Source organism: Heteronotia binoei, chromosome 11 (genome assembly GCF_032191835.1).
Source record: "Heteronotia binoei isolate CCM8104 ecotype False Entrance Well chromosome 11, APGP_CSIRO_Hbin_v1, whole genome shotgun sequence".
Taxonomy (NCBI): Eukaryota; Metazoa; Chordata; class Lepidosauria; order Squamata; family Gekkonidae; genus Heteronotia; species Heteronotia binoei.
In genome coordinates this window covers 81,087,958-81,101,869 of record NC_083233.1, presented here as the reverse complement: position 1 = coordinate 81,101,869, position 13,912 = coordinate 81,087,958, and the positions used below count along the sequence as shown (strand labels likewise).

General features: G+C 49.8%; 1 protein-coding gene and 1 non-coding gene across 2 annotated transcripts; both read left to right on the top strand.

The window, feature by feature from the left end:
• Positions 1-1,152: 1,152 nt before the first annotated feature.
• Positions 1,153-11,810, top strand: RPL6 (ribosomal protein L6). Its single transcript, XM_060250305.1, has 7 exons — positions 1,153-1,238; positions 4,011-4,166; positions 4,553-4,651; positions 9,628-9,771; positions 9,882-9,930; positions 10,348-10,532; positions 11,618-11,810. The coding sequence occupies exons 2-7, from the start codon at positions 4,011-4,013 to the stop codon at positions 11,768-11,770; spliced, it is 786 nt and encodes a 261-aa protein (XP_060106288.1). The 5' UTR covers positions 1,153-1,238; the 3' UTR covers positions 11,771-11,810.
• Positions 11,811-13,241: 1,431 nt separating this feature from the next.
• LOC132579793 (small nucleolar RNA SNORA17) lies at positions 13,242-13,381 on the top strand. Its single transcript, XR_009556010.1, has one exon. It is a non-coding gene; the product is annotated as a small nucleolar RNA SNORA17 (small nucleolar RNA).
• Positions 13,382-13,912: the final 531 nt, after the last annotated feature.

The window sequence follows — 13,912 nt, the reverse complement described above, 5'->3', positions numbered from 1 at the left end:
GTCAAGTTGCCTGCATCTGTGAACAATCCAAGCTGGCAGAAGACATTGTTTTTCCTGTCTTACGTCATTCGTAGAAAAGGCGGCACGGTACTGCCATACACCATCAGATCTCAGAAGCTAAACAGGGTCTGTTCTTATTTTATTATTAATTTTATCGATTCAGTTTATTGGCCACCTTTCCCCGCGAGAATGGCTCAGGACAGCTTAAATCAAAGAAATACAATAAAGTTGTAAAAATGAAGCAACGTTAAAATACCAGTATCAATAGTTTTGCGTTGTTTTTTTAAACTTGGAGGAACCTGCAAGGAAGCCTCTTGTCGCGGAAGGCAATGGCAAACCACCTCTGCTTGGCAGCATAAATTGCACAGGAGTTTAGTCGACTGGAGCCCCTCCCCCCCCCGCGCTTCTGCAGGAATATATTTGCAGTGCTTTTTTTGAGCAGGAATGCACAGGAACGTGGTTCCGGCTGGCTTGGCATCAGGGGGTGTGGCCTAATATACAAATGAGTTCATGCTGGGCTTTTTCTACAAAAAATCCATGTGTGAAACAAGTGATGTCATGGGGTGTGGCCTAATATGCAAATGAGTTCATGCTGGGCTTTTTCTACAAAAAATCCATGTGAAACAGCAGTGATGTCAGGGGGTGTGGCCTAATATGCACATTAGTTCATGCTGGGCTTTCCCTACAAAAAAAATCCCTGTGTGAAACAACAGTGATGTCAGTGGGTGTGGCCTAATATGCAAATGAGTTCATGCTGGGCTTTTTCTACAAAAAATGCCTGTGTGAAACAACAGTGCTGTCAGGGGGTGTGGCCTAATATGCAAATGAGTTCATGCTGGGCTTTTCCTACCAAAAAACCCCTGTGTGCAACAACAGTGATGTCGGGGGTGTGGTCTAATATGCAAATAAGTTCCTGCTGGGCTTTTCCTGCCAAAAAAAGTCCTGTATATTTGTATTCGTTTTTGAGGCAATAGACTAGAGAGGTGACGCCTCTCTGAAATAAATTCCCGCAGCTGTTAAACAACCACAAAGCAACGGCGAAGGTTCTGGAGTCGTGCCCCTATAGTTTCGCATAGCAGCAATCTACCCTCTCCTCCTGAATTCCACTTAACCGCCTATATGGAACTACAGAAACTACATCTCCCAGAGGGCCTAGAGGAGCCATGCAGTGACGTCACACATCCGCTTCTCTTTAGAGTCGAGTTCCCGGATATTGCCTCCTTTTCCCTTCTCCGAAGGTAAGAATGGCGGCCCTCGAGTGCTTCGCAGCCGGGCCCGGCAGTTGGTATCCACCGCCATCCGCCTCAATGGGGCGCTTTCCGCCCGCCGGACGTGGGCAGGCCACTTCGGGGCTGCATGGCGGACGGTGCGCGGTGGTTATGTTGAGCGGAGGCGGGGGTCGGAGTAGGCCGCGGGGGTTGCCGCGGCTTTGACTGGGAAGCCGGGGGGGGGGGGGGCTGCGGGTTGCACCGGCGAGTCTCGCGCCGCAGAGCAGGCTGCGTGTGAAAATAGCCGCGGTGGTAGCTAGTCTTCCCTGTGGAAGCCTTCTCGTGGGTTTTTCTCCTTCCCCAATGAGAAGACGAGTGGCGTGCGCGGCGTGCTTCGAAACCCGCGTTCACACATGCAAGGGAATGCGAGCGTCGGGTAGAGAGCCGGGCCTCGCAACACGCCGGAGAGTCGCGTATTGGAAAAAGCCGCAGCTTTGGAATCAAAGGATCTTCGCAGATAGAAACCCAGCTAAGCCAGTCTGCGGAAGGCTGGAGGAAAGTGCACGTTTCTAGGTGCTGGTTGTTTGCACAGGGCTTCTTACACTAGCTTGATCGACTTGGTGCAAAAGATGAGCTATAGCGAAATAAGCGTGTAATAAAAGCCTGGCATCTTCTTTACCCAAAGGGTGATTAACATGTGGAATTCACTGCTACAGGAGTTGGTAGCAGCTGCAAGCATAGCCAGCTTCAAGAGGGGGTTAGATAAAAATATGGAGCAGAGGTCCATCAGTGGCTATTAGCCACAGTGTGTGTATATATATGTGTGTATGTATATATATATAAAAAATTGGTCACTGTGACACAGAGAGTTGGACTGGATGGGCCCCTGGCCTGACCCAACATGGCTTCTCTTATGTGACACAGAGTGTTGGACTGGATGGGCCACTGGCCTGATCCAACATGGCTTCTCATGTGTTCTTATGTGACACAGAGAGTTGGACTGGATGGGCCACTGGCCTGATCCAACATGGCTTCTCTTATGTTCTTGTGTGACATAGAGTGTTGGACTGGAGGGGCCACTGGCCTGATCCAACAGGGCTTCTCTTATGTTCTTTTGTGACACAGAGTGTTGGACTGGAGGGGCCATTGGCCTGATCCAACATGGCTTCTCTTATGTTCTTATGTGACACAGAGTGTTGGACTGGATGGGCCATTGGCCTGATCCAACATGGCTTCTCTTATGTTCTTATCTGCCCCTGGAAGTGGCCCAGTCGGCTCTTCTCCCTCCTTCCCTTGCATGTGTGAAACCTAGTTGTGTATTCCTTCTTCCAAGCGATCAGTTTTACTCATTGCACCAGGGGTGGGCCTGAACATAAAATGTAACTGTAGGATTCGGGTGAGTCGCCATGCGTGTCAGAAGCAATAGGACCAAGTTTGAGTCCCGTGGCCCCTTTAAGAGCAACCAAGTTTTGTGTGCACACACAAAAGCTTATACCCAGAACTGAACTTTGTTGGTCTTAAAGGTACTCACTGGACTCAAACTTGGTTCTACAGGGGCTGGTTGAGGTAGTTCCTTTGGGTTTGTCCACAAAGTATATGATGGGGCCAAAGGCCCCTTGTGACACCCTAGTGCAGGGGTGGGGAACCTCCGTCCCGAGGGCCATATACGGCCCTTGGGGTCACTTGGTGTGGTCCTCGGGGATTGCTGGACAGGTACATAGATTGCCATGTGGCAGCCTCCCTGGGGCCTGACTGGCCGGCCAGAATTGCTGCAGGACCTGGAAAAGTTACTGTCACCGTTCAGTTTGCACTTGATTATCCCAGATGGTGTGACCTAATATGCTAATGAGTGTGTGACCTAATATGCTAATATTAGGGGATGTGGTCTAATATGCTACTGAGTTCTTGCTGGGCTTTTTCTACAAAAAAGCCCTGGACCTCTGCATTTGCCTAGGGGGCAGGCCGGGTGTGTGTGTGCCAGATTAGGCTCTCCCCTCATGACTTCAAATAGAAAAACAATTATTTGCATTAATTTTGCTGGCCTGAATCATTCTCCCTCAACGCAGCACTGTTTTTTAAGTTGACAATTTTTTTATGGCCCGCGAATGATGTTATAAATATCCAAATGGCCCTTGGCAGAAAAAAGGTTCCCCAACTCTGCCCTAGTGCCATTTCAACCAGCATCTGGTTCTCCCCACCCTCACTCCTTTGTTCACCTGGTTTTCTCCTCCTCTTCATTGTGATTGATGATCATTTATGAATATTATCTTATTGATAAACTGGGATATTCTCTTATTGATGAGCTGGGAGAGGTTCAGATATCCCTCCCAATTTGCATTATGAGCTTCCACAATGATTCTCTGATTTGTTGAGAGATGTGGGCAGAGGATCAGTTTGATCACTGAACTGTGCCTCAGTTCTGTGACCAGTAGATTTTATACACTCCTAAATCTTGCTCAAGTATCTCATTTTGGAAAGGAGCACTTTATGCTACAGCACCTGGGGAAGCTCACATTTTTGGACAGGCAAGCGGCTTTGCATATTATAGTTGGCCTGTTCTGATTTGTATGGATATGAATTTTTGGGAGAGCAAAGCTGAACTTCATATTGGAATTCAGTGCTGTATTCATGGGTTTCATAAGTATTCAGTGCTGTAATTTATTTGGAGGAAGTTATAGAATTAGGGTGTAAGAGCTGAAGACATGCTTATTCTCAAAAGGTGCAAAATTGTCATCTGTTTTCTCTTTACTTTCTCCCCCCCCCCCTCCCCCGGTTGCTAATTTTCATTTTTCCGTTGGTTAGATGGCGGACGAGAAGAAGCCAAAAGCAAAGAGGATTCGGAAATGCCACGCCAGCCGAAACCCCATGCTGATCCGGGGGATTGGGAGGTTTTCCCGATCAGCCATGTACGCCAGAAAGGCCATGTATAAGCGCAAGTACAAGGCTCCAGAAACAAAGGTAGGGGGGGTTGGAAGCTCCTCAGAATAAAGGGATCTTGAGTATAACACAGGGAATTTACTCCCCTTAGAAACAGTGTTTATCACTGTGGGCAGTGGCTGTTTAAAAGTACTGGGTGCATTCGTGGTAGCAAAGAGATCTATTGACAGAAATTAGCTATAGCAGCTAAATGGAGCATCCCCGAGTGTATCTGCAAATGTTACACTTTGGGGCAATCAGAGAGGGAAGCGCTCTTGGCATCACGCCTCCCTCGTAATCTTCCCAGTGGCTTTTGATTGGCTGCTTTCTGGACGAGACAGCCCTTTAGACTGATCTAGCAAGGTTTGCTTGTTGTGCAAAGCGGTTCCTTGCAAGAGATTAATGTTCCCACGTCTTTTTGTCTGCAGATAGAAAAGAAAAAGCGCGAGAAGGAGCCGGCCACGATCACGAAACCTGTCGGTGGGGATAAGAATGGAGGCAACCGGGTGGTCAAGCTTCGCAAAATGGTAAGAAGTCTTCGCCCAAAGTCAAGGGCATGTGTTAATTACAAGTATCTGCTTGTTAAGTGGTCGCTTGTCCCAGACTTTGAAGTCTCCCCATCAGGCAAGGACTCCTGAGAGAAGTTGGCTTTTTGATCCCTGACGGGCTACAGATAACTGGTAATGTGTGAGAAGGGGGGCTTGTGGAAGCCATGGTGGGCTTAGCTGCTGGACTGGCTGAAGTGAGCCTTTTGGGGGCCACTGCTTCCCATTGCCAGGCACGTCTGCGGCTAGCCTAGATATATATATATATATATTTATATTTATATTTTGACTTATATCCTTCCCACCGAAGTGGCTCAGGGCGGCTCGCAACACATAAACTTACATAAGTTTATCTTAAAAACATTTACATAATAAGGATTAAAACAATAAATTAATAAGACATAAGACATAAAAACCAGCGCTCTGTTAAATGCATTCTAATTCCATCCAGAAATTCTCAGTGTCAGTTAGTTGTTGTAGGCCAGCCGGAAGAGGACTGTTTTACAGGCCCTGCGGAACTGCCCTAGGTCCCGCAGGGCCCTCACCTCTTCCGGCAGCTGGTTCCACCAGTAAGGCGCCGTTACCGAGAAGGCCCGATCCCTGGTGGATTTCAGACGGGCCTCCTTTGGCCCGGGGATTACTAGCAGATTTTGTGAGCCCGATCGTAGTACTCTCTGGGGAACATGTGGGGAGAGACGGTCCCTAAGGTAGGCAGGTCCTACACCATATAGGGCTTTAAAGGTAATGACCAACACCTTGTACCGGACTCGGAATGTTATTGGCAGCCAGTGCAGACCCCGAAGCCCCGACCGAATGCGCTCCCATCTTGGGAGCCCTAGTAACAGCCGGGCAGCGGCATTCTGCACTAACTGCAGTTTCCGGGTTCGGCACAGGGGTAGCCCCATGTAGAGGGCATTACAGTAGTCCAACCTCGAGGAGACCGTGGCATGAATCACCGTTGCTAGGTCGTCGTGCTCCAGGAAAGGGGCCAACTGCCTCGCCCGCCTAAGATGAAAAAATGCAGACTTGGCAGTGGCTGCTATCTGAGCCTCCATTCTCAATGAAGGCTCCAATAGTACCCCCAGACTTTTGACCCTGCCCGACGCTGTCAACGGCGCTCCGTCAAAAACTGGCAGGGGGATTTCCCTTCCCGGGCCACAACGACCCAAGCAAAGGACCTCTGTATTCGCCGGATTCAGCTTCAGCCTGCTCAGCCTAAGCCACCTAGCCACTGCCTGTAACGCCCGGTCCAGATTTTCTGGGGCGCAGGCAGGCCGGCCGTCCATAAGTAGATAGAGCTGGGTGTCATCAGCATACTGATGACAACCCAACCCATACCTTCGGGCAATCTGGGCAAGGGGGCGCATATAGATGTTAAATAACATCGGGGAGAGTACCGCCCCTTGAGGCACTCCGCAATCAAGCGTGTGTCTCTGGGACAGTTCATCCCCAATCGCCACCCTTTGTCCCCGACCGTCAAGGAAAGAGGAAAGCCATTGCAAGGCCAGCCCCTGAATCCCCACATCGGCAAGACGGCAGGCCAGCAACCGATGGTCGACCGTATCGAACGCTGCCGATAGGTCTAACAGCATCAGCACCGCCGAGCCGCCTTGATCCAGATGCCGCTGAAGGTCATCCACCAGGGCGACCAGTACTGTCTCCGCCCCATAGCCCGGGCGAAAGCCAGACTGGCAGGGGTCAAGGACAGAAGCGTCCTCCAGGAAACTCTGTAGCTGCAACGCCACTGCCCTCTCAATAAGTTTGCCCAAAAAGGGCAAATTCGAGACCGGCCGATAGGAGCAAGCGGCTAGCCCCTATGCAGCAATAAGGACTAAGTGTATCTATGGAAGTTGCTTGTGGCTGGGTTATTTGGGAAGGACAGTGCACCTGCTGGCGTGTTGGTGGGTGTAAAAGCAGTAAGCGGCTGTAAGAACATGTCTGGTTGCACACAAGGTGGGTAAAGGGTGCCATGCTGCAGAATTTCCGGAGGAGACTGAAGAGAGGGATGAGCTGGGGTTCAGCTTGCCATTCGGTCATGAAGTTTGCTGGGTGATCTTGGGCCAGTTGCTGCCTTTCATTGTAACCTACCTCACAGGATTGTTGTGGAAATAAAATGGGGGGGGGGGGACATGGCACTGCCCTGAGCTCATTGAGTAAAAAGGAGACTGCAGATTTATACCCTGCTCTTCTCTCTGAATCAGTCTCAGAGCAGCTCAAAATCTCTTTTATCTTTTCCCTCCACAACAGACACCCTGTGAGGTGGGTGGGGCTGAGAGAGCTCTCACAGAAGCTGCCCTTTCGAGGACAACTCCTATGAGAGCTCTGGCTGACCCAAGGCCATTCCAGCAGCTGCAAGTGGAGGAGTGGGGAATCAAACCCGGTTCTCCCAGATAAGAGTCTGCACACTTAACCACTATGGCTGACCCAAGGCCATGCCAGCAGGTGCAAGTGGAGGAGTGGGGAATCAAACCCGGTTCTCCCAGATGAGAGTCTGCGCACTTCACCACTACACCAGACTGGCTCTTAAAATAGAACTTTTAATGGTATTTTGAAACTTAGGATAAAGTACACACTAATTGTTAGTCAGTAGATTGATTTCCTTCACTGATGCTTTGACTTTCTCTCCAGCGGAGACCTAAAGCGGCTGGTGTCTTTCCCACTTTTATCCTCATAGCAGCTGTGTGCAACGTGGCTGTGTGTTGCCTAATTTCAGCCAGCAAGCCTGCATGGCGCAGAGGGATTTGAACACAAGTCAGCCAGATCCTAGTCTGGCACTTGACCCGTTGTGCCATGCTGGCTAAAAGCCACGGTGTGAGTTCAGTGCCCAGTTCTCGCACTGCCGTTATTCCATGAGCTCGGTGACCCTTTGTTTTTCTTGTCAGTTTACTGTGGCTGGGCATATCCCTGCAGCCAGAGTCCAAGGCATGTGCCACAGAACTTCTGAATGCCTGTTGCCTGCTGCGCATCTAGGGTTGTAATGCACAGGAATTAAAACTGGGCTGAATGTGCATCTGCTCAAAAGTCACCCACTGAGCAGAGTGCTTGAACTCAGTTTTTTTGCAGTTCTGTTCTGACGCTCTTGTCATTTTCAGTGTGTCAGTGCATAGCACCGCGTTCTCAGAGGAATGAATGGGCATTATAACAAATCCTTTTCTTCCATCCCTCAGCAAGCATTTTGTGCCGCGGATCTGAGGAAGCTTGAGCAGGAATTGAAAATGTTTGGAGTTTTGTGATTACCGCGGTTAAATGCTTAGTAACCAGCTAGATCAAAGGGGGTAGTTGTGCTAGTCTGTCTGTAGCAGCAGGAAAGAGCAAGAGTCCGGAAGCGTCGTAAAAGACTTAACAAAATTTAATTTAATTTTTTAATTTATACCCCACCCTATCCTGCAAGCGGTCTCAGGGCAGCGTACCATATTAAAAGCTTTGCAGCAAGATTAAATAAACCACATCCATGCTAATCAACATCATAATTACAAAATTATCAAATTAGATCAAAACCATGATCCACATCATTGGCAACAAGTCATAAAGCCACATAAAGGCTGGCAAAAAGGTAGTCTCCTGTGCAAGCACCAGTCGTTTTCGACTCTGGGGTGACGTCGCATCATGACGTTTTCAGGCAGACTTTTTACGGGGTGGTTTGCCATGGCCTTCCCCAGTCCTCTCCACTTTCCCCCCAGCAAACTGGGTACTCATTTTACCGACCTCGGAAGGATGGAAAACTCAGTCAACCTGCAGCCGGCTACCTGAGAACCAGCTTCCGCTGGTATCGAACTCAGGTCATGAGCAGAGAGTTGCAGTACTGCAGCTTTACCACTCTGCGCTACGGGGCTCTTCATATAGGCTGGTAGTATTCAGCATAACTTAAGCACCTAGGTAGTAAGGTGCTGGGGGAAGCAATGACTTCAAGGGACGCCCGCTGGATCAATTAAAAGCGTGGCAGAAGAGCTCCATCTTACCGGCCCTGCGAAACTTGGATAAGTCCTGCAGGGCCCAGATCTCCCAATGGGAGCTCATTCCATTAGGTAGGGGCCCAGACCGAAATCTGTGCCAGGGAGTGAGTTATTGTGAGTCATGGCCCACTTTTTCAGACACCAAAGTGAACAGTGACACACAAAAACTGATCCTTTGCCGCAAATGTTGGCCTATAACGGGTGGCCAACGGTAGCTCTCCGGATGGGTTGTTTTGTGTTTTTTTGGCCTACAACTCCCAACAGCCCCAGCCATTAGCCATGCTGACTGGGGCTGATGGGAGTTGTAGGCAAAAAGCATCCAGAGAGCTACCATTAAGAACATAAGAGAAGCCATGTTGGATCAGGCCAATGACCCATTCAGACCAACACTCTGTGTCACACAGTGGCCAATATATGTGTGTGTCTGTGTGTGTATATATATACACACACACACACACACTGTGGCTAATAGCCACTGATGGACCTCTGCTCCATATTTTTATCCAATCCCCTCTTGAAGCTGGCTATGCTTGTAGCCACCACCACCTCCTGTGGCAGTGAATTCCACATGTTAATCACCCTTTGGGTGAAGAAGTACTTCCTTTTATCCATTCTAACCCGACTGCTCAGCAATTTCATCAAATGTCCATGAGTTCTTGTATTGTGAGAAAGGGAGGAAAGTACTTCTCTCTCTACCTTCTCCATCCCATGCATAATCTTGCAAACCTTTATCATGTCACCCCGCAGTCAGCATTTCTCCAAGCTAAAGAGCCCCAAGCATTTTAACCTTACTTCATAGGGAAAGTGTCCCAAACCTTTAATCATTCTAGTTGCCCTTTTTCTTCACATTGGCCACCCCTGGTCTATAAGGTGCCACTGGGCTTTCGTTTTTAGTAACCAGCTAAACATGTTGGAGGTTACTATATGGCAAATGCAAGCACTGTGCCGCCGAAAGGGATTCTTGGAGTGCCGTGTTACATTGGCTTTTTGTTTTCCTCCTGATAGCCTAGATACTACCCGACAGAAGATGTCCCACGTAAGCTCCTGAGTCATGGGAAAAAGAACTTTGCCCTGCACAAGAGGAAACTGCGGGCCTCAATTACCCCGGGAACAATCTTGATTCTTCTCACTGGCCGCCACCGAGGCAAGGTGAGGAAAACCAGACAAGGTGTTTTTGCCCCAGACTTGATAGCAGAACAGTGCCCTGCTGTGTTTTTCTCCCATTTCGCTCTGACAAGCCCTCTTCCTTGTGTTTCCAGCGCGTGGTCTTCCTGAAGCAGCTGGGAAGTGGACTGTTGCTGGTGACCGGTAAGCTGCTCTTTTGGTGTCAGCTGGCGGGGGGAGGGGTGCACCCTGCTCAGTTTTTCTTTGTCTTGCTCAGTGGTAGAGCACCTGCTTGGCACACAGAAGGTCCCAGGTTCAATCCCTGGTATCTCTAGTTAAAGGGCCTCATTGCTGGGAAAGACCCTCTTTTGCCCAGGTCCTTGGAGAGCTGCCGCCTGCTGGAATAAATGATGTCAAATGTAGTGGAGCCACAGTGTAAGATGGTTTTATAATGTACCATTAGGATTGCCGAGTGGGCACAGTTTGTCTCTGGGGGTGTTTGCTGGTTTCTGTTGGAAATGCTGCCGTGTCGAATGGCGGGAGAGTCACCTCTTGTCTAGCTGTGTTGTGGCTTTCCTGGCACGTGAAGTCAGCAGCTTTTTGTCTCCTCTTTGTCCTCAGGGCCATTGGTCCTCAACCGCGTCCCACTGCGGAGGGCTCATCAGAAGTTTGTCATCGCCACCTCTACCAAGATCGACATCTCCGGCGTCAAGATTCCCAAGCACCTCAGTGATCTTTACTTCAAAAAGAAGAGGCTGCGCAAACCCAAACATCAAGAGGGTGAAATCTTTGACACCGAGAAAGAGGTTTGTGGGGGGGAGTGGTCGGCTGGTTTCCATTACGGACGTTAGAACGTGGGGCTGTCATTGTGAAAGGGGCGGTAGTTCTGGGAGGGACTGGGTTTTTAGGGTATGACTCCCTTGAAGGTTGGTCCGGTGCCCTCAGACAGGCAAGCAAGAATTGGTTGCGGTTTTGTTCTCTCGTGCTTTCCCCACTAGAGCAAGGTTTGAATCCAGTGGCACCTTGAAGATGAACGAAGTTTAATTCTGTGTATAAGCTTATGTGCGCATGCGCATTTCTTCAAATACCTGCATACAAAAACTTACGCCTTTAATAAAACCGTTGGTCTTAAAGGTGCCCTTGGATTCCAACTTAGTTCTGTTGCTTCAGACCAATGTGGCTACCCACCTGAATCTACTATCCGCAGTGTGTTCCTTCGAAATCGGTGCTCTTGTCCTGGGCGCTTGGGGTGCCTGCGTGTGTGCGCATGTGTGTGTGTGGTTGGTTGGTTCCGTCTCCCACCGTGGCCATTTTGTGGTTGTGTCCACCACCCCTTGACAGGATTCAATAGATATCCAGAGGCTCAAGCATGTTGGAGACCCCTGCTTTATAGTCACGTGCAGGTGCCTCTTGCAGTCCTCAGTGGAATCCGAGGGACGGTCACGCTGCCCAGTGAGCGGAGCCTGCCGGCGCTTGGGCCTCCTGGGCTGCTTCTGTGCCAAGCTGCAGAGCAAAACCTGCCACCTGCAGAGCCGGGGGGACAAGTTGAGCAAGGATTCCAGTCTGCACAATCTTCAGCTGCTCTTGGACTGCCAAATATGAAATCCGTTCTGCGGAATCAAGTTTTTTAGTCCCTGCCCTTCAGCATGGAGTCCCTTTGCACTTTCAGGGCCCCGGGTGTCCTCCGTGATTGATAATTTTGTTGTTAGAAGCCAATTAAAAATGCCCCACGCAAGTCTTGTGATATGCCCAGAGTAGGTCATGTGATCCCACCCCCCAGAATGGGATGGGTGGAAGGAGCGAGAGATTTCCTGGCTTGGGGGAGCCCTCTGACTGGGGCCCCATGAGTTCTTCTCTCGAAAGGGCACTAATGGCTGTCCCGCTCTCTCAGAAATACGAGGTGACGGAGAGGCGCAAGGCTGACCAGAAGGCCGTGGACTCCCAGATCCTCCCCATCGTCAAGAAGACGCCTCAGCTTTACGGCTACCTGCGGTCGACTTTTTCGCTCTCCAACGGCGTCTACCCTCACAAATTGGTTTTCTGAATAAGCACGGAGACATCAGAGTAAAATTCTGACAAAACCATGACTGGCTTCCTAGAAGTTTTTGGTTTTTTGGGGAGGGGGGTTTACTTGTGGTTTATCTGTAAGTAAAATGCAGGTTAAAATGCGCTGGTGTGGTTTCCCTCATGATATTCAGAGGGTTGAGTCAAGTTCTTCGGACTGAATCTGGCCAGGCTGCAGCCCTGCTTTTCTCTTTGCTGACACCTCACCCCACCTGCCTTCAGTTTTGGAATTTGTTTCCTGCAGGCACGGTCTGAACTCACATCTGTTCATTTCAGTTGTGGAAGAAGAAGAAGAATTGCAGCTTTATACCCCGCCCTTCTCCCTGAATCAGAGCGGCTTACAATCTCCTCTGTCTTCTCCCCCCACGACAGACACCCTGTGAGGTGGGTGGGGCTGAGAGTCTCACAGCAGCTGCCCTTTCAAGGACAGCTCCTGCGAGAGCTACGGCCATCCAGCAGGTGCAAGTGGGGGAGTGGGGAATCCAACCTGGTTTTCCCAGGTAAGAGTCCAGGCACTTAACCACTACACCAAACTGGCTCAGGAGCTGCATATAATTCCGGTTTGCCGCTAGCACTTCTTTTGCACCGTGTGGCACCTGCCCTCTAGGAAAGTGAGTATAGGATGGAGTTGGGGCCCATCTTGAAACAGCTGCAGATGGAGGGACTGGACCATGAGCTGCAGATCTTGCAGTGGGAATGGAGGTAAATGGGGCCAGCCTCTCCAGCAACCCCCACCCCATCCTTCACTGCTGCCTACTCGTCCCAGTAGCCAGGTGGTTGTCAGCAAGAGAGCACACCGCCTGCAGAATGAGCCTGCAGTGTCCTGCACGCATTTGCATTGTACACTGCTTGGTCTTCAGTCCTCTACCCCCTTATCTGGAAGTCTAGAACGGGGGTGGCCAAACTGTAGCTGGGGAGCCACGTATGGCTTTTTCACACACATTGTGAGGCTCTCGAAGCCCCTCTGCCCCTCAGGCTGACTTGCATTTGTCTCCTTAAATCGCTTCTCCAAGCCAGGCCAGCCAATAGCTTGGAGAACGCATGTAAAGTTAAAGTTGCCTTCTTTCCACTTCTTCCCACTCATCCTTCCCTCCCTCCCTCAAACATCTGACGTTCATGTCTTGTGGCTCTTAGGCATCTGGCATTTATTCTATGTGGCTCTTTTGTTAAGCAAGTTTGGCCACCCCTGGTCTAGAACATGCTTCCAGGAGCACATATATAGGGTGGTGTTGTGAGTGGGGGTCCCAGGGCTGGTGGCCCTCTTCCTGTGGTGATGAAACAGGGAAGGGGCTGAGTGGCAGAGCATCTTCTTGGCATGGAGAAAAACCCAGGTTCAATCCCCGGCGACTCCAGTTTAAAAGGAGGAGCTCTTCAGAAATTGGAGGGTTTTCTCATTCATCTGGGTCTAAGACAAAACCTGCCTTTTTAAAATACATGACAACGATGTCGAGGTTGCCCCTCGAGGCGTTACAAGCCTGGCTGCTGTGCTTTGCTTGTGTCATGAGGTGGCGAAGAGAAACAGGCTATGTCTACGCTCTGTGCTCTGGAAAACAGACCTGTGGGCACACAGAATGATTGATAGCCTGACAATAAATAAAGGAGGAGGGAAAGGATAATTATGTCAGGGGTTGTGGAAGACGGGTTTGGTGTACGAGACGGGGCTGATGTGGCGCTAAACGGGGTGTCGTTGGAAACAACTTTAAAGCCGAGAGCTCGGCATGGAGTGAGAGTCTTAACTACCCGGACTCCTGTCAAACTGGAATTCACGTTGAAGGGAATTTCTAACCTAGGGAAGCATTTTTGAACACCCAGTCTAATGAGGGGTTCCAGAGAACTCAACAACTTGCACACGTCACAGCTTTTGCAAAGCCTTTCCTTTACTCCAGATGCGCAAGGGCTGGCTATGGTTCTGCAGTAGTGGGGAAAGAACACTACAACACTTAAGAGCTAGTTTGGTAATTTAAAAGGTAATGCTTATCTAGTCAGTATTGATAGGGGGGTGCACAGGGAAGACAGTCATGTGGCTCTTTTGGTTGGTGGGAATTGCAGTTTTGTGGCACTTTTAAGCCCTGCTGAGCTGTTACCATTGGTTTAAGCTGTGACGTGTTTGTATGCAGTAGTG